At 33.9% G+C, this 26929-nt stretch overlaps 1 protein-coding gene across 2 annotated transcripts in view; it reads left to right on the top strand.

The window, feature by feature from the left end:
• Positions 1-26929, top strand: part of MTX2 (metaxin 2) — a 67490-nt gene that overhangs the window by 27275 nt on the left and 13286 nt on the right. For both annotated transcript variants that reach the window (XM_055308448.1, XM_055308449.1), the window contains exons 3-7: positions 240-286; positions 20982-21054; positions 24915-24991; positions 26145-26237; positions 26737-26775. In XM_055308448.1, coding sequence (XP_055164423.1) covers positions 240-286; positions 20982-21054; positions 24915-24991; positions 26145-26237; positions 26737-26775 — 329 coding nt within the window. The remainder of the gene's footprint in view (positions 1-239; positions 287-20981; positions 21055-24914; positions 24992-26144; positions 26238-26736; positions 26776-26929) is intronic.

The following is a 26929-nucleotide window of genomic DNA, read 5'->3' as shown; positions in this document are numbered from 1 at the left end:
CGATAAATGATCAATTAGTTTTAGAGGAAATAGTCTTGTTTTATCATTATGTACATATTGTGGTAATTTAATCAAAATTATGATTGGACAATAGCATTGATATAGAACTTAATTACTTTAGTGAAAGGCTATACCTTTTATTTTTAAAAATAGGAATAGTGTTTTAAAAGAAGAGTATTTATATTTTACTTGTTTAGCAATCTCACTTTTGACTCAGACCTTTCATTGTATTTCCACAGGGGAGCAAATTTTGCTTTCTGACAATGCAGCTTCTCTTGCTGTGCAGGTAAATATGTAAATAATGTAATATTTTTCACTTGAGTTGCAACTATTTTTTCCTCTCCAGGCAGTCTGTGATGTTGTATGTTTATAATTTTTCCGTGTGAGTTACCATTATCAATATAACATCTCTTCTGTGAAGTATAATTTTATTAAGTAATATTTTCAGTTAATTGTTGCTGGTATATAAAATAAACAAAAATCTTCATTCTTCTATAAAAATCACTTATGTGTTAGATGTATTCTCTTAGTTTAGCTTTTGGCTAGATATGATGGTATTGATTTTTTGTGGTGATACGTTCACTTGTGGACAGTTATTTTCTAACTTATTTGTAAAGATTTATTTACCACATATTTTTAAGCATCATTCTTTCACTGTGCTCATTCTAGCTTAATCCATTTGTTAATCTTGAAGCAGATATACTCTAGCTATTCCTTATACATTTATTGATTATATTAGTGTCTATTATTCCCAAACCACTTATTGAATGCAATAGCTCTTCACATTGTATATCACAGTTGGGTAATCCAAAAAAGGTTAGTGGTCCTGTAAACTTTAAACTGCACCATAGGAGGAATAGGATACTTGGGGATTATTTGCTTTAAAAACAAGGTATACAGTGTTATACTATATATTAACTAACTGAAATTAAACAAACAAACCCTTACAGATATTGCTAAAGGGCCCTGTATAACCTTCGCTGATTCTGTTTCCCTCTCCCTTCTCTTTCATTATTCTGAATTTGCTTATCATTATGATTAAACTATAGATAACTATGCATACATAAAGAGGGAACAAAAATAACTAGTAATGTAGATTGCTTTTTATATTCATGTAAATTTAAGAAATTGTATATGTTTGTTTTTTTTGGCACTTTGTTTTTTATATTTGTCCATTTTGATACATGATATATCTCTGATTTACTCATTTTTATTGATATATGTTATCCTGCTATATGAATATACTATAATTCACTTAAAAAAAGAGAAATGTTTATGGAGATTATAGAATTAAAGTTATTCAGATGTTTTACATATGTAGCTGTTATTTAATTAGCTTACATAGTTTGAATCACTATGTAAGCTGACTATGAATCCTAAAAGAGGATTTTATTGTGTAGCGCCTAAAAGATAACTTAAAAGATAAACCTAAGACGTGGCATTTTTGGAGATAGGACTGTGAGCTTCTGGAGAACAGAAAGAAAGGGAAGAAAGGGCCCATGAGATTTTGCTATGTTGCAGGCATGATGGAAAGCACTTGGTCATATCACATTTTTTTATTCAACTTGGTACTCTCTGTGTTTAGTTACTGTGTTTGATAGCATGTCATTTAGCACATTTTTGTTTTCATTAAGCAAGGAAAGAAGGAAAAGATGGAAAGAAATGTATTTGGATAATAATTCATATGAGTATCTATGAATATCTTTAAGTTTCTTTCAGATTTATTTAAAATCTTTTTGCCAGAAATGTAAATTACATTTATTTATTTATCTTTATTTTATCTTTAGATGCTAGTATTATAACTAGTGTATTTTTTCTTATGTTAACCTTTGAGAAGCAGAAATTCTCAGTTGATTATATGCAATAAATATGGACTTTATACTGCTATAAATCTTTTTTTTTTCTTGGTAAGGGTGAATTTAAATTTAGCTTTCAGATACTAATAACACTGCGTAGCATACCAGATGTACTCAGTAAATGTTGAGTGAAAGGTTTATAAGTGTGGTAAAAGCAATTTCGCCTGATAACTGATAGCACAAGCAAATTATTTGCTGTGTGTAAAACAGTATTTTCACTGTTTATCTTGGAAAAAATAGCTTCATGACCCAGTGAATATTTTAGTTGAAGCACTAATTCTTAACCTCTTTTTAATTGCCATTAAATTGCCAGGGATAATTCTTTTTAGGACTTCATGAAAACTGTAAAACATTTCTCCAGAAAACATTCCAGTGCACATACGCAAATAGAAATATACCTAAGCTATTCTGCATATGGTTTGACGGGATTTGCTGTAGCTATTTGCGGGTGCCTTGTGAAAAGACCCTAAAATTGCTGAAGTAATTTTCACCAAGGAATAGAGCAGTGGTTCTTAACTGAAGGAGATTTCTACCCAACAGAAGACATTTGACAGTATTTAGATATTTCTGGTTGTCATAACTGTTGAAGTGTATGCTATTGGCATCTACTGGGTAAATGCCAGGGATACTGTTAAACATCTTACAATGCCCAAGACAGTCTCTCCACAACAAAGATTACCAGTCCCAAATGTAAATAGTTTTAATGTTGAGAAATTCTGGAATTAACTAGTTTTCAGTACAAACTGATGTATGTTACCATTAAAAAAATAATAATAATGTTTTAAGTAATCTGAAGAAGAAATTTTAGTGTATACTTTATTTAGCAACTCTATTTTTATGGTTCCTATTAATTTACTTTCTTACCATGGCTTCTCAAATCATAGTTCCAATTAAAACTAAAACCAGGGCAGCCTGGGTGGCTCAGCAGTTTAGCGCTGCCTTTGGCCCAGGGTGTGATCCTGGAGATCTGGGATTGAGTCCCATGTCAGGCTCCCTGCGTGGAGCTTGCTTTTCCCTCTGCCTATATCTCTGTCTCTCTGTCTCTGTCTCTGTCTCTCTCTCTCTCTCTCTCTCTGTCTCTCATGAATAAATAAATAAAATCTTAAAAACAAAACAAAACTAAAACCAGAAGAAAAGAACCTTTTAAAATGCAGAATTTGCTTAACCATTTCAATTTTTTTGTTATCCTACATATGTCACTTAGATGATAAATTAACCAGCATATATTAAAAATTCTTAGTTTTCTTCAATATTCTTTGACTTGACAGCTGATAGTAGCCATGACTATAAATGTGACTTTTCCAGATATCTGATGTAAACTTTATGGAGTAATTTTCTTCTATATAGTGGACCAGTATCCGTTTAGAAGAATCAGTTAAATGTGTAAATTGATCAAAACAATGTGAAAGGTATCCATAAACTGGATATTTTCTGGAAGATACCAGATATCAAGCATCAGATATTTTAATAGTCTGCCAGTTAAGCCATCAGGAAATTTAAATTTTACTTACCACATAGACTTGGCATTTATTATATTCCTGGAACTAAGTGGTTAGATTTTTTGATTAAAGGAACCCTTATGATTTCAGTTTAAAAGAAAATAAATTTTTCCCTGGACTGTTATTTCCTCTTTTTTTTTTTTTTTTTTTTTTGTTATTTCCTCTTAGATTTACTTTTTCCCCCTCATCCACAAAGTCTAGTCATATACCAATCTGGTATGTTGGAAATAGTGAAGTATTAGTGTAGCATGTTCCTCTGTTCTCATGAGCAGAGTGTGTGTGCGCGCAGCAGTATGTATATACATATATAATCAATCTGTATATGTGTGTAATTGGGAAAAGAACTTTGATAACAATTCTCTGTTACTACTGTCTCACTTCCTAAGCCTGAACCACTGTCCAATAGATATATAATGTATATAATGTTGTCCACATATGTAGTTTAAAATTTTGTGGTAGTCTCATTAAAAAAATGTAAAAAGAAACATGAAATTAATTTTAATCATGTTTTATTTAACCTTGTGTATCCAAATATTATAATTTTAATATATGATTAGTACAAAATTTATTAATGGGATGTTTTACTTTTTTTTTTTTAATTTATGATAGTCAGAGAGAGAGAGAGAGAGAGAGAGAGGCGCAGAGACACAGGCAGAGGGAGAAGCAGGCTCCATGCACCGGGAGCCCGACGTGGGATTCGATCCCGGGCCTCCAGGATCGCGCCCCGGGCCAAAGGCAGGCGCCAAACCGCTGCGCCACCCAGGGATCCCTGTTTTACTTTTTTTATATTAAGTTCAAAATCTGAAGTGTACTTTTTACTTAACAGCACATCTCAGTTTGTGCTAGTCATATATCAGGTGCTCAATAGCCACATGTAGCTGATGGCTCTTGTTTTGAACCACACATGTCTAGAAATACACTGAACTACACTTTTCACATGTGAATTCCCCTGCAAGATTTCTGCATAAAATGTCTTATTTTCTTTTGAGAAGTTTATGACTTTACTGATTTGATAAATACTGTCTTTTATAGCAGTTTCCCAAGTAAAATGGGCAGTTGACCTCTTCAGATACAGTATACCGTAAACATTTCTCTTTGTTTCAAGTTTCTTCATCTGTAAAATTGAGATATAATAGAAGCTATTTTATTGGATGTCATGAGGACTGACTGTGTTAATATACATAAAGTACTTAGAAAAATATGTGGCATAATGTAAATATGCAATGAATGTTGGTTATTATTTCCTTCTATTCATTGACAGAAGTGTATATAATCAATATCAGCAGGAGGAATAGAAGCTTGCAGGCCTTATAATGCCTTAACACACTGAAGTAATTAAAATAAATGTTAGGTTTAAGAATTTTTTGGAGGGGGGCAGCCCTGGTGGCGCAGCGGTTTAGCGCCGCCTGCAGCCCAGGGCGTGATCTAGAGACCCTGGATTGAGTCCCATGTCAGGCTCTCTGCATGGAGCCTGCTTCTCCCTCTGCCTGTGTCTCTGCCTCTCTCTCTTTCTCTCTGCATCTCTATGAATAAATAAATAAAATCTTTAAAAAAAAAAAAAGAATTTTTTGGAGGGGTGCCTGGGTGGCTCATTTGGTTTAGCGTCTGACAACCGATAGCACAAGCTATCAGTTATCAAGTTCTCAGTTATCTTAATTTTGGCTCAGGTCTTGATCTCAGGGTCCTGGGATGGAGCCTCACATTGGGCTCTGCTCTCTCTGTGGGAGTCTACTTGTCTCTCTCCTGCTCCCTCTTGTTCTCTGCTCCCCCGCCCCAGCTTGCGTGCCCTCTTTCTCAAATCAATAAATAAAATCTTTAAAAAAATTTTTTGAGGGGACATATTTGAATTTGTCTGAACATTATTAGTTTTTGTAATCATTCATACCATACCTAAAATGTTAATATTGAGTGTTTTAATTCAAAGTATTTTTTAAAAAAATACTGAATAAGATTTGTTTTAAAACTGAGGTTTTTTTTTTAAATTTTTTTAAATTTTTATTTATTTATGATAGGCACACAGTGAGAGAGAGAGAGGCAGAGACATAGGCAGAGGGTGAAGCAGGCTCCATCCACCGGGAGCCCGACGTGGGATTCGATCCCGGGTCTCCAGGATCGCGCCCCGGGCCAAAGGCAGGCGCCAAACCGCTGCGCCACCCAGGGATCCCTTAAAACTGAGTTTTATTGAATACTTTTGTTGTCTAAGGTATTCTACTGAGAGCTTTTTTTAAAAAAGAATTTTATTTATTTGAGAGAGAGATTGAGAGTGAGCATGAGCAGGGTGGGGAAGGGCAGAGGGAGAGGGAGAAGTAGACTCTCCACTGGGTAGGGAGTCTAATGTGAGGCTTGATCCCAGGATCCCAAGATCGGGACCTGAGCCAAAGGCGGATGTTCAACTGATTGAACCACCCAGGAGCCCCTCTACTGAGAGCTTTTATGTGAAGTATCTCATTCAGTCCTTTCCATAACCTTGGTGTAAGGGACTATTACGACTTCATTTTAAAGATGTGGAAACTAAAACTAAGAGCTTTGCCCCACATCATAGAGCCCCCAGACTGTGGCAGTAAACAGACAGCAGCATTGGTTGAGTACCTACCTAAATGTTCATTGCTATGCTGAGCACTTAATTCTTTTTTTTTTTTTAAGATTTTATTTATTCATGAGAGAGACAGAGGCAGAGAAGCAGGCTCCCTGTGGGGAACCCAGTGCGGGACTTGATCCCAGGACCCCGGGACTCCCTAGGATCACACCCTGAGCCGAAGGCAGATGCTCAGTCACTGAGCCACCGGGGTGTCCCTGAGCACTTAATTCTTATTAACTCATTTAATCCTTAAAACAACTGAATGGGTAGGTGCCATTATAATCCGAATTTTGCAGGTAATGTTAGTAAGAACAACAATAATAACGAAGCTAAAATGTATACAGCACTTACTCCATGTGCCAGGCCTTGTTAAATGTATCTTAGGTGTCATAGATGATTTTCCCACACAGCAACTCTAGGAGATGGGTAGTGGTATTATTCCCAATTTACAAATCAGGGAGTTAAAGCGGAGACATTAAGCAGATGGCTCAAACTTACATAGGTAGTACTTGGCAGAGCTGGAATGCAAACCTGGGGAGTCTAGAGTCGTAACATTTTGTTGCATAAGCAGTTCAGTCCAGTGACACATATCTTTGAATTTTTATTAAAAAATAAGTAGGCATTTAATTAAAAAATCATTTCTGACATTTCCCATCAAGTTATATCTTACAACTTACAGATTACATTAAGATGGGAAAGATAAACATGTGTCTCAGCTTTTGGACCTCTGCAATGTGATAAAGGCAGTCTTACCTATGTTGTCAGTTATTGTGAAGTTCAAGTTAGATAATAAATGAGAAATTCTTTTGAAAAAAGTGAAAGCAATAGAAATAGCAGTAGAAATAACAAGATGTTGAATGCTGAATTAGTACCTTATACATATTTTATGAAGTATAAAATAAAATGTTACTTTCTAGTAAGTTTTAGAAAGGATATTGTTTATTATATGAAGCTAATTTAAAAAGAAACTTGTTTTCCTTTTTTGTATGGCTTAATCTGTTGTAGAAGTTTGGGCTTATTTTTAGAGAGTGTCTCAAACTGATGATCATTATTAGAATACTACATAAAAGAAAATGTTCTTTTTACTTAGTTTTTACACTTACTTCCTGTAAGAGTAACATGTAGGCTCAGGTTAAGGGAAAGATCACTATTCTACTTAATAGTCTCATTATTCCCTATTTTTCGGGAATAAATACCCTGTTCTAAAAATGAAAGGGCAGACAACAAAAAAACTTTTTTTTTTCTGTTGAATATGTTGTATCATTTAAAAAAGAGTCAGCATTTTTATAGGCCCTATTAATTCTGGGCCATGAATACTTACATGTCAGATCTGCTGATAAATTGTTAGCTGACCCTTGCTTTTTCCTTTTAGCAAATTATGCCTTTTAGGTAGACATATTAATTAGCAGTTAAATGATAATATCCTCATGTAGTGATTGGGAAGAGTAGGAGAGAGGAGTATCTGTCTCCTTTGGACTGCGAGTCAGTTGTTCCACTGGAGAAATAGCAGTAATTCTGAAAATACATCTACTGTAAACATGTCATGTCATCCAGATGGTTGCAGTGGACAACTTGTAGAACTACAGAGGAAATGATTTTTGAATTTTCAGTTTGGTTGGATACATTTTTTCTTCAAATTGTTTATGGTTGTATGCAATTTTTTTAAGTGTATGTTCAAACCTGATAGAAGTAGGATGCCACCAGTGGATATATTTTAATAGAGAATTAAGAGAATACTGTTTTATGAAAGACATTTTTTAAATTGATGTAACTTAAAGTTTCATAGAGCATAAAAGTTTTCCGAGGTTTGTTCATCCCTCCACTTTGATCATCCTCTGCAAAACGAGGCTTTTGTATTTATCTTCAGGATTAGAAGAAGGAAAGGAAAGCTTAAAGGGAGAGAGAATTTAGGGAACATTTATTCCATAAGGAAACCTGTAAAATCCTTTTCAGTTATTTTAGTAAAATGAGAAAAATGGAGGCTGTAGGATGTTTCCTTGATATTATAGAATTTAAATTCTTCAGATTGAATGTCTTATGTCACCTCTTATATACCAGCAGTATTATTTTGGTGATTTTATGCTTATAAAACTTGGAAGGATTTAAATATATAAAGTATGGTCTTCAGAAAAGATAATTTAAATTGAACTTAAGTTGCAAACAGAATTTAGCAGATTAAAAACATTTTCAGTATTAATATTAATTCCTCAACATATAAATGGTACAGTATATACAAAACATTTAAATTAGTCTTAACAGGATTTGTGAAAATGAAGATTGTCAAAATAGAATTAGGTGGCTATTAGAGTTGTCATTTTTAGTAAATAATAAAATGAATGATTTTACAGAATAATAGTTTGTTGACATAAGTATCTATTTAACTTAGCAAAAATGGACTTTCCTGCAGTCAAGGAGAGTTTGCAAGTTAGAATATCAACCATATACTTTTCTGTTTAAAAAGTAAAGAGCAAGCAGGATTTAAAAATTTGTTGCTGGGATCCCTGGGTGGCGCAGCGGTTTGGCGCCTGCCTTTGGCCCAGGGCGCGATCCTGGAGACGCAGGATCGAATCCCACGTTGGGCTCCCGGTGCATGGGGCCTGCTTCTCCCTCTGCCTGTGTCTCTGCCTCTCTCTCTCTCTCTCTGTGTGACTATCATAAATTAAAAAAAAAAAAATTAAAAATTTGTTGCTGTTAAACAGAACAATGAAGACATAGCAGTAAGATGAAAAAATGACAGTCTATTTTTTAAACAGAAAAGGGCTAGAATTCTTCATTATTAGATATACAGTATCAGCATAATCGATCTAGCAGCATTATATTTGAGCTGAAAATACACTTAAATTTGAGGCCATACACTAGCCTGTGTGAACGAAACATCTTTCATATAGTTCTGAGATGAAATTACCCTTGAATGAATAGCATCTTCATTTATCTTCAAACCTCTTCTGTGCTCTTTAGTGTATCTACTCTTTCAACATTCCACAACAAGAATTACATTACACCATTATACCAGAGTACTTGTGCGGTGTGAAATAGATTGGTTTTGAAAATGAACCTGGCTTTGCTATAAATTACATTCTCAGGTATAAAGGAATTTGTTATTTTGTTTAAAATAGTCACAAATATAATTAAAGTCTTAATTTATGTTAAACTACAAATATGGCTATTACTTTAACTGGATTAGGAACTTAATCTGTCACTTCAGGAATGATACCTAACACTTTTCATTTGTAACCTTAGATACATTATTTCAATTACAGGGTCTGCAGCTGTTTGATATAAAAAATGAATTATTTCGTAGGTAGATTTGTTCATGGTTTTTAATTTTAAAACATGCTTCTTCAGTAAGGTGGAAAATAATTCTTCAGTTGTCGTCACAGATTTTCTTTTGTGTACTGGTAAAACAAGATATGGATTAAAATTCAGAACCATTTTCATTTTGTGCCCTGAAAATGGCATTGCATGCTTTAGAATAGTCCTTAGTGAATTCTTATGTGAAATATTTCAAATTTAATTATGAAATGAATAGAAGCTTTGTCCTAAAGAAGAAAAGCCAAGGTCTGCTGTCTAAGGATAGCTTTTACATGGTTAGACTGAAAATTGCTTGTTCCCTATCTAGAATTTGGATAACTTTGTTAAATGATCTACTTACATTTAGAAGCTACGTTTATAATCCCTTACTTTCCACGGTATTTATCAGCGTAAGGTACTTAAATCTTTTAAACATTTAAGAACAATTCTTTCAAATTTTGTATTATTTTTATATTTTTAGTGGCAAGCAATGTTGATTTTACTGCTTAAATGCAGAGTGTTCTTAAGTATTTAACTTGTAAGACAAGTAAATGTTCATTTCGGTTTTGGAATAAAGAAGAGGAAAGAAGATGGTGCTGATTATTGGTAAATGATCCAATATTGGGTTACTATTAGTTTATCAAAATGAATACATTTTAGATTCTTGCCATCTACTATTTAGCGTATCCTAATAATTTTAAATTTGTTGGAGTTTTTTGTTGTTATTTTTCTCAGTTGGGAATATTTATAAATAATAACACTTTTAAAAGGATTATAGGAACTCAAAAAAAAAAGTTTCCTTTCTTTACTTCCAAAGTGTTCATTGAGTGCCAAAAATGTGACTGGTATTGCTTTAGATTCTTGAGTGATAGAAATTATTCTCTGTGCCTTTGTCTATTTTATAGCTCCTTATGCTTAATATTGGCCTTACAACTTAGTTTTATTTATATTTAATTCTAACAGGGAGAGTTTGTATCTTTTCCTATTCTGGTTATCTTTTTTGTTGGTTTCTTTCTGAACTTGATTTTATTTCTACAGCTGTCAGATGTTGATGTATCTAAAGTTGAGTCAAATATTCCAAAAGTAGTTCTTGGCATACTCTGATGTGATCTGTCTCATATGTGCTCTCAATAGCATTTCATGTTTTTGAGACTAGATTTTCTCTGTTTAAAGCTATTTATGCTCCCTGAATTGTGGTTTCTGATAATTTTTTAAGTTAAATTCCTATTACAATTTCTATTACAATTTTTCTAAAATAATATCTGCTTATTGATGTAGTTGTCATGTTACTGATTTATTTTTATTTTTAAAACTTTTTTTTTAAGTTTTTATTCATTCATACATGAGAGACAGAGAGAGAGAGAGAGAGAGAGAGAGAGAGAGAGGCAGAGACACAGGCAGAGAGAGGGAGAAGCAGACTCCATGCAGGGAGCCCGATGTGGGACTCGATCCCGGGACTCCAGGATCACGCCCTGGGCCGAAGGCAGGCGCTAAACCACTCAGCCATCCAGGGATCCCTATGTTATTGATTTTTAAAAAATAACTGAATTTAACAGGAGTTACATCTAACTTTTTAATGCAGTGAGCTTTGGTTCCATAAAATAACAAAATACTAATCTTTGTTGTATCTCACTAGTTTTTCTACAAATTTAGGTATGTTTTCATTTATTATTGTGAATATCTATGGCCTAGTCATTGAGCAAATGTTACATGAGAATGTGTAGTATGCTGAGGATAAAGTAGTGAATGAGGTAGACATGGTCAGTGTGTACTCACAGAGCTTACAGTTTGGAGGTCTTTTATCAATTCATTTATCAGTTTCATCAGTATGTACGACTTTGAAAAATTATTCATAAAAGTTTGTGTTAATATCAGGACATCTTTATACCCTTGTTTTTGCCTTGTTTAAAAGATTTGTTATAGGGTACATACTGCAAACATAGAAATCATGTATTTACTCTTTACCCTATTACTCTTTAAACGTGCTTTTGGTTATGTTCCCTAATTTATCCTTTTAATATCTATTTAGGGATTTTTATCTTATGTACAATTTTGCTGTTTTGATTATAAAGGAACAAATATAACTGAAGTACAGTGTATAATTATTTACTTTTTTCCTCTTAAGGAGGTGTTAAGGGGTAATAAGTGAAGTCAGCTTTCTTTTGAAATCACCAAGTCTTTTTTCCTTTGCAAATGGATAAATGAGTATTTATTGTTACTAATATTATTACTATTAATTTTAATAATACCTTATATTTATTGAACTATTGTGTGCCAGATGGTATATAAGATGCTTTACTTTAGTACCTCAGTTAATCAGTTTAATTAATTGTAGTCATTTTAGAAATGAGAATGCTTATGAGTTAAAGGAACTTTCTCAAGCTAACAGTCACCAAGGTTCTACCCAGAGATGTCTCACTGTGAGACTTATGCTCTGTTAAGTTTTACTGTTCTATACTGACTCTTTTTTTTTTTTTTAAAGATTTTATTTACTTATTTATTCATGAGAGACAGAGAGAGGCAGAGACACAGGCAGAGGGAGAAGCAGGCTCCCCGTGGGGAGCCCGATTCGGAACTCCATCCCAGGACCCCAGGATCATATCCCTATACTGAGAATTGATACAGAGAATTTTCATTTTTCTTCTTCCTCTTCTCCCTCCTCCCTTCGCACCAACCCTCCTTCTCCTCCTCCTCCATACCCTGCATGGAGCCCAACTCAAGGCTTAAACTCACGACCCTAAGATCAAGACCTGATTTGAAATCAAGGGTTGGATGCTTAGTTACCCAAGCACCCCAAGGATTTACATTTTTCAGAAGATATCCTCGTGTTCCACTTAAACAGCGTGCTTCTTAAGTCTGTACTCTTTTAGGATCCATTAGGTTATGCTAGGCACTTAACCAGTGACAATTAAGGAGTAGGAATGTGCTGATGGTCACCCAGTCATAAGAGTGGTGTGGACAATAGGAAGTTGCCCTGCTCTAAATGATGGGAAGGAGAGTCGCCATGAGATTTGCAGCATTCTCCCTATGCAAATGTAGTAACCAGGGCAGGCCTGTGTTTGTTGGCTGGCTGTGTTTCTGTTCAACCAGGGTTTAGCCCTTCTCATCATTTTATGAACTAAATATTTTTATTTACCTTTTTTGGTTTTGGTTTTGGTTAACAATGCAATTAAAAGAAGATATTTGATATTTCTTTTTTTTTGATATTTGATATTTCATGTTATAAATCAAAAATCAAGATATTTGATTTTTACTGTTATAGATTCTATTTTCTTTCTCCTGTGAGGAGGCATAATATTCATTGTTTTCTGTAAAAGATATTGGTAATTTTTTGGCTTTAAATTTAATTTCAATTAGGTTTGCTCCTCCAGATTCTTTCTGAAATATTTCTGGTATATTTCTTTGGGAACAAAGACTTAAACTAGATATGCACAATTTTTGAAGTGTTTTGTTTTACGGAATTTTCCTCATATTAATATTCTGTTTACCTTATGTTAATTGTAATTTATAAGAATTATAATACCCGCATGTTTATTTTAAATCTCCTGAAGATTGAACCATAGTTGCTCAGATTTTTTTTTTTTAATTAAAAAAAAAAGTTTATTTATTCATGAGAGACACAGAGAGAAAGGCAGAGACACAGGCAGAGGGAGAAGCAGGTTCCATTCAGGGAGCCTGATGTGGGACTTGATCCCAGGACTCCAGGATCATGCCCTGGGCCGAAGGCAGGCGCTCAACCACTAAGCCATCCAGGCATCGCAAGTTGCTCAGATTTTAAAGGACTAACTGACAGTGGCTTTCTGATGAGCCCTTATCTGACCACTCTACATCTAATAGCAATACCTTCATACTGCTTTGTACTTCTAAGTAGCAGGAATCACCATATGTGTTTTCTAATTTCATCTGTCTCCATTGGAATGTAAACTCCATGAAGGCTGAGACTTTATGTTCGTTCACTTGTTCTATTCTCAGTGCCTACAATAGTGGTGATATATAATAGCTGCTTAGTAAGTCTGTATCAAGTATGTGGATGAATGCATAAATACTTGCCATTCATTCTTCTAGATAAGCAGAATTGTGTCTTTCTATCAAGTTAGTTCACAGGAAGCTATGTATTGGATCAAATAAATTAGCCTTTTGTAGGCCTTATTGAATTGTGTTTTAATATTTTACTCCAGACCTTTAGAAGAAAAATAACATAAAAAGCAATTTTTCATTTGGCATTATGTTGTCTCATGTCATTCAGTAGCCCTTACAGAAGATTCCAGATGAGAAATGTCTTTTGGAGTTTAGTATGAGAAGTTCACTTGGGGAGTGACCCTATTCTTTTCTGAAGACTACAAATATTCCATTGATGGATTCACCACAGTTTACAGAATCAGTCTCTTACTGATGGATATTAGGCTACTGTTACAAGTATAAATATTATAAGTATAGTATAAGTATACTGTAGGATTTCTAGCAGTACAGCTGTGGGGTCAAAAGTTACATATGTTTAAGATATTTGTAATGTTGCCAAACTACCCTTATAAAATATTCCATTGATTTACACTCCAGTCAGTGGTTGAATATAAATTTTATGTTTTGAATATTGACTAAGCAGCCTCTTAAAAAATGTTTTTATTATTAGAAGTTTCTGTTGCTTCATTAAAAAAATTCACATAGGATTACAACTAGAAGATTTACTGGGTTTTAGACTTCTTTAGTCTTCATTTTGTGATTTGATGTATTGTTCAGATTTTCATGTTCATTTATCGAACCGATAATCATTATCTGGCACATAATTGGGAATTATCATAGTAAATGCTAGTTTTAGAAGACAGAAGCATCTGAAATAAGTATCAAGAAGAATCAGAAGCTTAACTACCATGTTACTGAAAGATTGCTGTAATAGGGTCCCTGTCTGTATTTCTGATATTCTGTTATCTACAGCATTTGAAAGGGTTTTCTCAACATTTAAACTGCTAGTTTTATAATCAAATCAAAGCAGTGGCATTGTTATTTATAATAACACTTTTGAATCTGGGATTTAAGGTTATTTGTAAGGGTTGAATTGACTGGTAGCAGATTGTTCTTGTTCTTTATACTTTTGGCTTTGCTTTCACTTAATGCAAATAAAATATATTTTAATTTTCAAAATCATTTTTTACAAAAAAATCTGAGCCATGATTCCCAGAAGATAGGATTCAGAAGCAATTACTGAAGAACTAGAACTTGGAATCTTCATGGATTATTGCAGGTGTCATTTTCTGGGACTATTTCTAGAATTTCTCTGATTTAAAAGTTCTCCATGCTCTTTCTAAAGAATTCAGAGTCAAGAAAAAAATATAATCCTTTTGTACTTACTTTTTTCCTTTCTCCTAACAATTGGTGACATTGGATATCCTTTTTAGCTTAGAATTAGGAATTTTAGAATCAAATTTGCTACTCTTATTTATAGACATTTGAGTCCCCAGTATTTTGATTATTATGGATCAAGCTGCTCTGAGCATTCTAGTACATGTAGGTTAATGGGGGGAGAGGTATATTTCTGGGAATGGAATTATTGTCTGATATGGTAGGCATATGCTTAGTAGTAATTACCAGACAGTTTCAAGGTAGTTGGATTAATTTATACTCCCACCTGTAATGAGAGGCTTATCTTACACACACATACACACAAACATGTACTCACGCACGCAGTCTACTATCCCCCCCATATCCCATCCCCAAATCCGGATACCCAGAGGCAACCAGCTTTCAGTTCTTTCAGCTGTGTTATTTTTCCAGGTGTTTACCTCTATATTTTTAAGATGCTTGTGTTATTAGTTCAATTAAAAATTTTAAAGGTATCTATTGAATTCCACTCTGAAATTCCCCTCCTTACAACTCTCCTTCCTCTTCTTCCCCGTCTTCCCAGTTATGTTCTCAGTTTTTGGGTTAAATTAGTATTCAGTGTTTACATTATAATTAGAATGTAAATATTGATCTCAGTTGAGTGGCTCAGTATGAACATATCCTTTTTTCCTTTTTTTTTTTTTTAAGATTTTTATTTATTTGAGAGAGCATGAATAGGACGAGGGGCAGAGGGAGAAGTAGGAAGCCCCATTCAGAGCTCAATCCCAGGAGTCATGACCTAGCCAAAGGTAAATGCTTAACTGACTGAGTGACCCAGGTGCCCTGAACATATTCTTTCTGTATGACCCCTCCACCTCTCCACCCCGCCCCCACCCCCAGTTAATAATCGTTTTATTTAATTCATTTGGGTAGTTTTCTCTCCTAAACTCTGAACTGTAATATTCCCCCTCACAATGGTCAAATACATCAGATTCTTTCTTTTCACTTCTCTCAGAAATACTACCCTTGAAACTCTTGTTCCTTCTACTCTAATTGGAACAGTTTTTTTTTTCCCCCTCTGCTGGCTTCAGAGCTGTTTTCTTATGACTGCTATTCATCATCATCCATTGAATTCTTTTTGCTTTTCTTTTATGTTGGATTCCTTATTCTCTGGATCCTGTATTTTTTTTTCTTGGTTTATTATTTCTATTTTGTGCAGCACATTCTTCATTAGCTTCCTAGGGAAGGGTACACGGGAAATAAAAATTTAAAGACCTTGCTTATATGATACTACTTTTATTCTGTCTTCATACTTGATAAATACCTTGGCCACATGTAGAATTTTAGGTTGGCAAGATTTTTTCTGTAATGTTTTTAAGGCCTTGTATTATCATCGAGCTTTCAGAATTGCTGTTGAGACATCAGTGTCATCTCTTTGCTCAGTCCTTTGTATGCTCCACTTTTCTTTTTTCCCCTTTTCTTTCCCTTCTTTGCTTTCTTACTTCCTGTATGCCATGATCACATCCCTTAAACTCTTTGTATGTTTGTGTGTTCCCGTATTATAATAAGCATATTTGTTGTACTTACCTCTAGGCAAAGCTCTTTTTTTTTTTTTTAATTTTTATTTATTTATGATAGTCACACAGAGAGAGAGAGGCAGAGACATAGGCAGAGGGAGAAGCAGGTTCCATGCACCGGGAGCCCGACGTGGGACTCGATCCCGGGTCTCCAGGATCGCACCCTGGGCCAAAGGCAGGCGCCAAACCTCTGCACCACCCAGGGATCCCCTAGGCAAAGCTCTTATGCAAGTACCTGGCATATAGCTGTAAATGCTCAATGAATATTAACCATTATAATGTTTCTTTAAAGTTTTCTTTTTTCTGCAGTTTTTCTTCCCTGTCATTTCCTTTTTTGTGGCTTATTTTGGCTCTCTATTTTTATGTTCAAGGCTTTCCTCAAATACCTCTTGGTCCGTGCTAACAGCTTATATTTGAGAGTGAGGTACTAAAAAGCTGAGGGGGAGATGAGGGACTTTTTGACATGTAGGCTTTACAGTAGACTGCTTGCATAATGAGCTGCCTTTTTTGTTGGATGCTATCCCATCTTCTTCCACTCCTCCTCAAACTGTCAGCATTTATAGGACTTTTCTACAGTTCTCTCTCTTATCTTGGAGGGACTTATTAATTTGGTTGCTAGTATATGGGGGCTGAAAGGGTGCTTGGGTCTCTTCAGTCAGTGTGTGCATTCTCACTTAACTCTTACTCTTTTCAGGGTAGCACCCCACCCCACCCACCCAGGGCTGTCCGCTGTTCTTGAGACTTGAGTCAGGAGTCTTGCTGGTTCAGTTTCTTCAGAAAATGAACCTCAGTTTCCTGCCAAGTTGGAGGCAGACTAGTTCTGTGATGCTTATACAGACTTTGAGCCACCCCTCTTATTTTTAGTCCTTAACCTCACCTCTGCCTTCTGTGGTAGTTGTTGCCTCCAGTTTTGGAATCTTCCTAGTTTCTGTGAGGTGGATGCATTGATTTTTTTTTTTCCCTTTGCATACTCTAAGATTTTAGCTTCCTCTGCCCTGTTAAGTCTGCTCTTCCATCTGACAAATGGGCAGACATTTCTGGTCTGCTTCGGTCTCCTGTCCCCCTTCTTTGTGTAATCCTGGGTTTATCAGTTTTCTGTTTCTTCACTGTTATTTTAGAATTTTTAAAAAAATTTATTTATTTATTTGAGAGAGAGAGAGAGAGAGGGCACAAGCATGAGCAGTGGAGAAGGACAGAGGGAGAGGGAAAAGTAGACTCCTTGCTGAGCAGGGAGCCCAATATAGGGCTTGATCCTAGGACTCTGGGATCATGACCTGAGCAGAAGACAGATAGTTAACAAACTGAGCCATCCAGGCACCCTAGAATTTTTTTTTTTTAATATTTGTTTATTTATTTGAGAGGGAAAGAAAACACGTGGGGAGAGAGGGGTAGAGAGAGAGAGGGAAGGAGAGAATCTCAAACAGATTCCCTGAGGAGTGCAGAGCCCAGTATGTGGCTCCATCTCATGACCCCAAGACCATAATCTAGGCTGAAATCAAGAGTCCAACAGACAATCAACTGAGCCACCCAAGCGCCTTTATTTTAATAGAATTTTTGAAAGATTGCAGAGATAAATGTGTAACTTCGGTTCTTCATGGTTATCCATGATCTGATATTACTATTTTTTTTTTTAGGAAATAAAAAATGTTAGATCCATGTTGTCTAAAAGAACTTCCAGTGACGATGTAAATGTTCAGTTATTTGTGCTGTCCAGTAAATACAGTAGCCATTCACCACATGTAGCTGTAGAGCACTTGAAATATGGCTAGTGTGACTGGGGAACTGAATTAAAAATTTTATTCAATTTTAATTCATTTAAATTTAAGTTAAATAGTCACAGGTGACTGGTGGCTACCGTATTAGCACAATTATACATTCTGATAGTATGTGCTCAGTTTTTGATGCAAATTATTTTATATTGTTAATCACTTGAATTAGTTTGGAATAAAGCATCCAGCTGAAGAATAGGAGTTAGCTGAGTTATCCTAAATTTCCTTATTTAATTAGAATTAATTTTTCTGTGGATTTACATAAGAATAAATATATGAAGACTGCAATTTCAGAATTGAAAATAAAATGTGTTTTAGGTTGGTGTATCATGCCTGTTTTATTTGGGGGCTGATAAGAGATGGAAAGTGAAAGTTTGGGAACCTCCCAGGAATCTTTTTTCCATCCTACAAAAGAAAGGGAAAATATTTGAATCAAAGCCTGGTTTAGATTTAAAGTTTTTATATTCTCAAAGACAGTCCTAGTAATGTTCTGTTATGCATTTTTAATGTTTGGATGAAAATATTGTGTTTATGACATCAGACTTCTTTGTGAACTGTAGGTTAATTCGTAAAATTTCTTTTGAATTGGGGTTGAAGAGTAATGGTAGTAAATGTAAAATTAATCTTTGACTAATTAGAATTATGCCATTAGTTGAGGTCTGTGGGGAGTTGAGTGTTACTAAATTGGTCAAAATGCGACCAGTTAGGGATGCCTGGGTGGCTCAGTGTTTGAATGTCTGCCTTCAGCTCAGGGCGAGATCCTGGGGTTCTGGGATGAGTCCCGTATCAGGCTCCCCGCAGGGAACCTGCTTCTCCCTCTCCCTCTGTCTCTGTCTGTGTCTGTGCCTCTCTCTGTGTCTCTCGTGAATAAATAAATAAAATCTTAAAAATGCAACCAGTTATATTTTAGTAAAAAAGTAAGAAATTCACAGGACTGAAACATGGCTTTGATTGCAGAATCTTACTATTTTGCTTAATCTTTTTTAGTGAAGTAATAGCTTTTTGGAATAGCGATTAGTACAGTTACCACTGTGTATTTTGTTCAGCAACCACTGTATATTTTGTTCAGCAAAATATACAATATTTATTATTTTTATAGCAGTGTAATTGTTAACTAACAAGGGAATATTATTCAGACATTTGAGAAGATAATATTAAGTAGTTCTTTCAAATTCTTTTGTTCTTTCCTGTAAGCCTCAATCCCCTTTTATTCCTTCATTCTCAGCAGATGATTTCTTCTCCCATTTCATAGAATGTGAATGTTCTCTCATTTTCTTGTCCTTCTTGCTTATCAAGTTGTAATCACTGACTCTAACCCCCCCTTGCATTAGAGTGGAAAAAGTGTCCTATTTTCTGACAAAAACCTGTGCTCTTACATCCCTTTTTACCTTCTCATGGATCTTGTATGCTTGTTATTCTACTTGTTTTTTTGTCATTTCAGTGTGTTTCCGCTGCCTTTTTTTTTTTTTTAACTTTTCTGTTTATGTTTTAACAAACTCAGCCTTTCTTTCTCATCAGGTACAGATACATATGTAATAGAAGGAAGACCCTTCTAATCTCTTCTTAACCATTCTTCTTGAAAGAGCTACTGATATTTATTGTCTCTAATCTTTCCATTTCTAGCAATCTGTGTTTTAATAAGCCTTCCATTTGATTTTGATACTAGTCTACACTTGTGGGTCAGTCAAGTTGTTCACTGTCATTGTTGTAATTTGAAAGCACAGGTTACAGTATTTAGAGGACATTGAACATTTACACAGACATAGAAGAATCAACTGTTGTTTGGTTGAGGTGATGTTTAACGCTAGAAACAGTAATTGTTGGTGAATTAGAATTTGGTTTGGCTGTGAATTACAGAAAATCCAAAATAACTGACTTAAAAGATAGTTGTTTATTTCTTTTTCTTATAAACACAGGTAATCCAGTTTCGGTGACTATGATTATTGAGGAACAAGGTTTCTTTTTATTTTTATTTTTATTTTTTTATTATTTTTTAAAGATTTTATTTATTCATAGAGACACAGAGAGAGAGAGAAAGAGAGAGAGGCAGAGACACAGGCAGAGGGAGAAGCAGGCTCCATGCAGGGAGCCCGAAGTGGGACTTGATCCGGGGTCTCCAGGATCACACCCCGCGCTGCAGGCAGCGCTAAACTGCTGCGCCACCGGGGCTGCCCAAGGAACAAGGTTTCTTTACTCTTGTTGCTCTGCCATCTTCAGTTCTCAGCTCCTATTTCATGGTGCAGTTTGACTGCTGTGGCTATAATCATCGTTTTCATATTCTAGTGAGCAGAAAAGAAAAAAAGTGGAGAGACCACATCCCCTTTCCTTTTAAAGAAACTTCACAGCAGTGGCCCAGAACTTTAAGTCCCTTTGGCCAGAATTTAGACATTGGTCACATCCAGTCGTAAGGGAAGCTGGGAAGTAAACTTATTTCAGACAGCCATCTATGAAGATATAATTCATGGTTTTTAAAAGTGATTGCATAACATTCCATGATTTGGATTTACCGTAAATGATTTACTTGTTCCTTATTGTTAGGCCTTTAAGTTGCTAATGAAGTTTTTGTTACTATAAACAAAGTGAAAATCAGCAACTTATGTCTTTAAAAAGTGAATTAGTGATCAATAAAAGCCACATGTTAGAATATTGAGAATTATAGGAGAGAACTTGGAAGTAGTAAATAACATTTTGAGAGTTTTCTCCTAAGACAAGAAAGGAAGAACCCATAAAGAGAAATGGAATTAAGCAATACCTTATAAAATGTGGACTTCCGTCATCATTGAAGAAAATTAAAGCAATATATAGTATTGCTGACTTATAAACTAATGCAGTAAAATAAGTGTGGATAATTTACATTTTTTTAAGTGTGTATAAATGCTTAAAGTGTCATACATTTACTGGTGTCTAGGTCATACTGATTTTTTTAGCATTGAAATGCCTTTTTATTTTGTTTGGAATACAAATCTTTTGCTTTAAATTGGTCTATTCTTTTCCTATAAAGTGCTATATATGAACTATTAAGTTTAGAAAATAAAAGTTGTGTTCAAATATGTATATACTTTCACTAGGCTAACTATGCTTTTCTTGATTTGTAGGCCTTTTTGCAAATGTGTAATCTGCCTATCAAAGTGGTTTGTAGGGCAAATGCAGAATATATGTCTCCATCTGGTAAGTTTTCAAAAATTCTGTTAATATTCTACATTGATAAATTGTAGTGATAATCCAGTTTTTATACCTATATTTTAAAAATGCCTATTTTTGTTTACTTATTTACCCTTTGAAGAATTATCCCATGGTTTTGTAAAGTAACAGTTGTAAACTTGATAATCTTTGGGTGGACATTGCTGCTCATTTCAACTCTTTGGTCATAGTCGGAAAGTTATAGAAATTGCTTTAAGTAGTAAATATTAAGAAAATACATAATCTCAGATATCCCCAGTCATATTTACATAAGACTATTTCTACTTCAGAAAACAAATTTTAGTATTAATGAGTCCATTGGTTATTAAACATGGTTCTCTAAACTATGTTCTCATATTAAACAGAGGGAAGAATAGAGATTGTGGAATAATTAATTTGTCAAAGATCTTAAGGTCATCTCTGAATGCTTTTGGTTTCTCATTATTTTTTTTGTTTAATTTTTATTTCAACAAGTTTTAAGATACTTATTAAGATTTTAGCCTTTCTGCTATTTTTTATAATCAGTATTGCCTTTTCTGTGTATCATGTATTAGTAGTTTAAGGTACAGTTTTAAATAAATATGGTTTAGATAATTTTTAATATAAAAATATAGTGCCATAGCTGATAAATAAATGTTAACTAGAATTGATATGGATAATAATTATGGATCTTACTTTGCAATAATAACACAGAATTACTCCTTTATGGGTAAATCCACTAAGTCCAAATGATTGGGATAAATGTACTACATTGCTTTTCAGAGAGACATTTACATATCTTCTCACTCCGAAGATAACTTAGAAATGTGTAAAACACTTTCTTTTCATCTTAGGTTCTTAAAGTGGTAATTGTCAAAAACTGTGAAGACAGCCTCACACACACTGAAAATTCTACATTAATACATCTACACTTAGAGATTTATGAATCTACATTTTAAAACATTTCCATAAAAAATTTCTAGTCTTGTAAACGTAGACATATTTTAGATTGTTGAAGACCATTAACTGACTCATTTTCTGTTAATTTTGAATGTTAAGTTTTATAAACTTTCTGAATTCTGGTGAATTATATTGGGTTTTGTCCCATCTTTTTCCTTTATGTAGTCATGCAAAAAGTGTAGCTACACATATAAAAAACTTAATAATCTAATACTAAAGTTGATGTCTTTGGCAAATGAGGAGAAGCATAGAGTTCATCCACCTATTTCCTAAGATGGCTGTACTAAGTTATCACCTAGCTAGATACCGGTTTTTTAATAGACCCTATGAAAGACAAATAGAGGCTGTAAGACCTAGACCTACACACATTCATACATACATTCGTAGGAGGAGTTTCCTGTAGGTAGATGAAAATGGCACTTTATATTAAAGCATTTATTTAAATTTTATCATCACTCTAGTATTCTCTTTTATCATATGATTTTGGGTGATGAGTGGTATGTTTTGTTTGCTTGATCTTGCTATGGTAGATTTTTAAAGCAGAGAGCATCACAGAGTGGTCAGAAATCAAGTCACTCTTGGCTAAGAGTTAGGAAATTTTTACTCTAATCCTTCTGTGACCCTGTCACATATTAACAATTTTCTTGGGAAATTTCACTTCACTTTTTTGAGCTTCAGTGACTTCATCTGTAATGTGTAATGGTTGGATTGGATGGTATGCAGAGCTCTTTTTATTTCTAGTATTTTCTGAATCTACAAACTTGCTTTCTTTTTGCTTCCTTTAAAAACCAAAGTTCTAAAAATGATTTTTCTGCTTAAAATAAGAAATAGAGCCCTCAGTTGCTTTTTTTTTTTTAAAATGATCCCTGATTGATGCCAGAGAATAAATGTCTTACCGTGCTTTGCTTGATACCTGCAATAAGGATATAACATTGGCTCCACTTTAAGTCAGGCAAGTGACAAAAAACATTATTCACTTCTAATTTGTTGCCTTGATTTTTATATATTTCTTTATATTTAGACATACATGAATACTCAGTTGATTACCCACACTGCTTTCCTGCTTCAGAATCTACTGAAAGCATTTTTTTTTTAAAAAGAAAATACAGGGGTGCCTGGTGGCTCAACAGTTGATTGTCTGTCTAAGGCTCAGGGTGTGAACGCAGGGTCTTGGGATCGAGTCCTGCATTGGGCTCCCCATCGGGAGCCTGCTTCTCTCTCTGACTCTCTGTGTCTCTCATGAATAAATAAAGCAAATCAGAAAGAAAAGAAGAAGAAAGAAAGAAAGGAAGGAAGGAAGGAAGGAAGGAAGGAGAGAAAGAAAGAAAGAAAGAAAGAAAGAAAGAAAGAAAGAAAGAAAGAAAAAAGGAAAAAAGAAAGAAAATACAAACTCCTTCTTCCAAGAAGGCAAACTGAATATTGAAATGAGAAATATACTTGGCTTTCAAAGTGTTAAAACCTAAAAATAGCCTTCAGTTTAGGCATTTATCCACACATCGTTTTCATTCTCAGATCATTTTATCTCAGAGGACCTGCACTATTTCTAGCATTTTAGTACTTAAAAAGATTTTATCCCAAGTTAAAAAACAGTATGACCTAATACTCAGATAAATTCTTTTTTGCAAGATTTATAAAGCAGTAGGAAAAAGAACTGTGGAATTCAGTGTTTTTATATTGGTAATATGGAAATGTCTTCTAAATATATCTATTGAGTTGTTATTTCCCTGAAGGGGCCTGCCTTTCTTTTGTATGTTATCCTATGGATCCTATTTGTTCTTTTGTGTGTTATCCTATGGATATAGACTGAAGCTTTTGTTGGTGCTATGCACCTCATCTATTACCCTTGGGCTGAGTGAGACAGAGAGGAGTGAATCTGTTAAAAAGGACCATGAAGAAGCCTGCTGTTAGTGTGAACTCTATTTGAACTAGGTCTGATAGCAAGTTTCATCCTCTAGCTTTTGGGGTGAACTTTATTGCTATTTGGAGACTATTTCATCATCTCTGATAATTTCATCAACTATTAGTATTTATAAAAATGAAATACTTTTTTAATGTGACATTTAGTTAGAGAAGCCAGTTTTTATAAGCATACTTATTTTTTTTCCCTCAGATGTGTCTGGGAACATACTTTGTATTATAATTCATAAACTATCATACCTTCAAAGATGGTTAATTCTTTAATGCCTGATATTTTTTTAGTCAAAGACATTTATTATTATACCATTATATGCTTAAATATTGAACTTAATGGGTGTCTAAGATTTAAAAGTACATATAAAAAAGTCGTCTTCTTTTTTTTTTTTTTTTTAAAGATTTTATTTATTTATTCATGATAGTCACACAGAGAGAGACAGAGAGGCAGAGACACAGGCAGAGGGAGAAGCAGGCTCCATGCACCGGGAGCCCGACGTGGGATTCGATCCCAGGTCCCCAGGATCGCGCCCCGGGCCAAAGGCAGGCGCCAAACCGCTGCGCCACCCAGGGATCCCAAGAAGTCGTCTTCTTAAATGTAATTTAAAGTACAGATTGATTCATTGTATTCTGAAGAGAAAGCCCCATTACGTTTCTTTTAAATCTAATAGTGGTTGTGGACCAATGTCCTGCCTTGGTTCTTTTAAATTGAATAATTAGTATTTACTGCTGCTATATAGCGATTTGTTAGTGTTAGTTCTAAAAAGGGAATATTGTGATCAGTTATCACATACAAGTGAGAACTCTAGAAATGAATCTCCTTTTTCTTTTAAAATTAATCAGTACTCGTTTAAAAGCTTATAGAATTTCACATACACATTTAACTATACTTTTCAAAAGTTACAGGGTTATGAAATCAGCATATTAATAAAACAGATTCTATTTTTGTTTTAATTTACTGAAAGTATTTTCATACATTTTTTTTTTTTCCTCCACAGGTAAAGTACCTTTTATTCATGTAGGAAATCAAGTAGTATCAGAACTTGGTCCAATAGTCCAATTCGTTAAAGCCAAGGTAATAAAAAAGATATTAAATATATTTGATCACAGTTAGTCTTAAATAAGTCATTCATCATTGTTAAGTGTGTCTTAACATTTGTATTGATTTTAACCTAGTTTTATAAAATGCCAATATAAACTAGTGGAGAAATATTTCTAAAGCGTAAGTTTTTTTTTCCCCATAATGTAAATCAATAGCTAAAGATGTAATTTGATCTTTACAAAGTGGTAGATAATATTCTAACTCACATGAGTTTTGGTGACAAATGGAAACTTTGGTTGTTACAAAATGTCAGGTTAACATTTGAGAAGGTAGATATAGGATATATTTAGAAGTTGAACATATTAGTGTATACATTTGAATTCAGTTTAGGTTTTGGTGGTTATAAGGACAACCTCCATTAACATTATGGGTAACATATCATCCTTCTAAATTATTGTATAGTATTCTTTTGTATGGATGTTTTATAATTTATTTACTTAAGCCTTTATTGATGGACACCTAAATTGTCAGTTTTTGGCTCTTATGGAGTGTTAAGATAAATATTCTTTTACAGACGGCTTTGTACACTTGTCAGATTATCTCCTTAGGATAAATTCCTAAGAGTGATACTGTGATATTATATACATTTTTAAAGTCTCACCACAGATGGCTGGATTGAACTAAAGGGTTATATACCATTTTATGCATCTACTCATTATTATAGTATTTTAGAATTTTTAAATTAGTGTCTCTTTCCCTATACTTTTACTAACTTTCTTTTTCACCTTTGATCACTTAATAAGCAACAATAAATATCAGTCTTTTGGCATTTATTACTAATAAGGTTAGTCTCTAAAAAAAAGAAAAACTGCAGGTTTACTGACCATTCTTGTTTTTTTCTCTTGTGAAATAATTGATAATGTAATTTTGTCCATTGAAAGATACATTTTTATAATGACATATAAATATGCCATTAATATTTATTAATAGCTATCAATATTTTGTAGTGATGGAGTATTAACTTTTTCATATAAAATTTTATTTTAGATATTTTGGAAATTAATTAGACATTTATAGTAAAAACATCGATGAAGTAAAAACATTGATATTACTTGGTAGTAAGATAACTGAAAGTTTTTATCTATTTAATATGATGCTCTTTTAAATTTTTTAAAATTTCCTTTAGGGCCATTCTCTTAGTGATGGGCTGGATGAAGTCCAAAAAGCAGAAATGAAAGCCTACATGGAATTGGTCAACAATATGCTGTTGACTGCAGAGGTATAATAGAAGATAATAGACCTTGAAAAGAAGCTTTTCCTCTCATAAAAGATCATGTCTTATGGGTTATTTTAAAGTTATTGGGAAATAGGAATATAGTCAAGCAATTCTAGGCCTAGGATGGGTACTGAAATTATTTGGTTATTATGTTTGAATAAGTTGTCTGACATTTTCAGATATGGTTTTTTCTATTTGTAAAAAGGAGTGATTCTTGACCAATCATTATTTGACTTTGGCCTTGGGAGTTTTACTTAAATAGTATCTGTAAAATACTTCAGCGATATTTAGATATACTATGTGAATAAGAAATACTTTTAGGAAGTACTACCATTAATTAAATTTAATAATTCTGTATAGCAACATTAGCTAGAGGCGGAAAAATTCTAATATATGTGACTTTTATAAAGTTAGCTTATAAAAAATCACCATGGCCAAAAATAATTTTATCCATTTTCTTTTTGATATTCTAAAGTTTTAGTGACTGTTCTTTTGTTCCTAGTTGTATCTCCAGTGGTGTGATGAAGCTACAGTAGGGGAGGTGAGTGGTTCTGCAGCATTTATCTTAATTAAAATTTAATGAGAAAACACTTTTGCTCAGAATCGTAAGTCCCTGCTCATAAATGAAACATTGTGGTTTATACCATTAGTGATATAGTTTTTCACTTACTTTAATTTTGCTTGCACATACATTT

Source organism: Nyctereutes procyonoides, unplaced genomic scaffold (assembly GCF_905146905.1).
Source record: "Nyctereutes procyonoides isolate TBG_1078 unplaced genomic scaffold, NYPRO_anot_genome, whole genome shotgun sequence".
In the NCBI taxonomy this organism is placed as follows: domain Eukaryota; kingdom Metazoa; phylum Chordata; class Mammalia; order Carnivora; family Canidae; genus Nyctereutes; species Nyctereutes procyonoides.
This window is presented reverse-complemented; position numbering and strand designations above follow the sequence as displayed.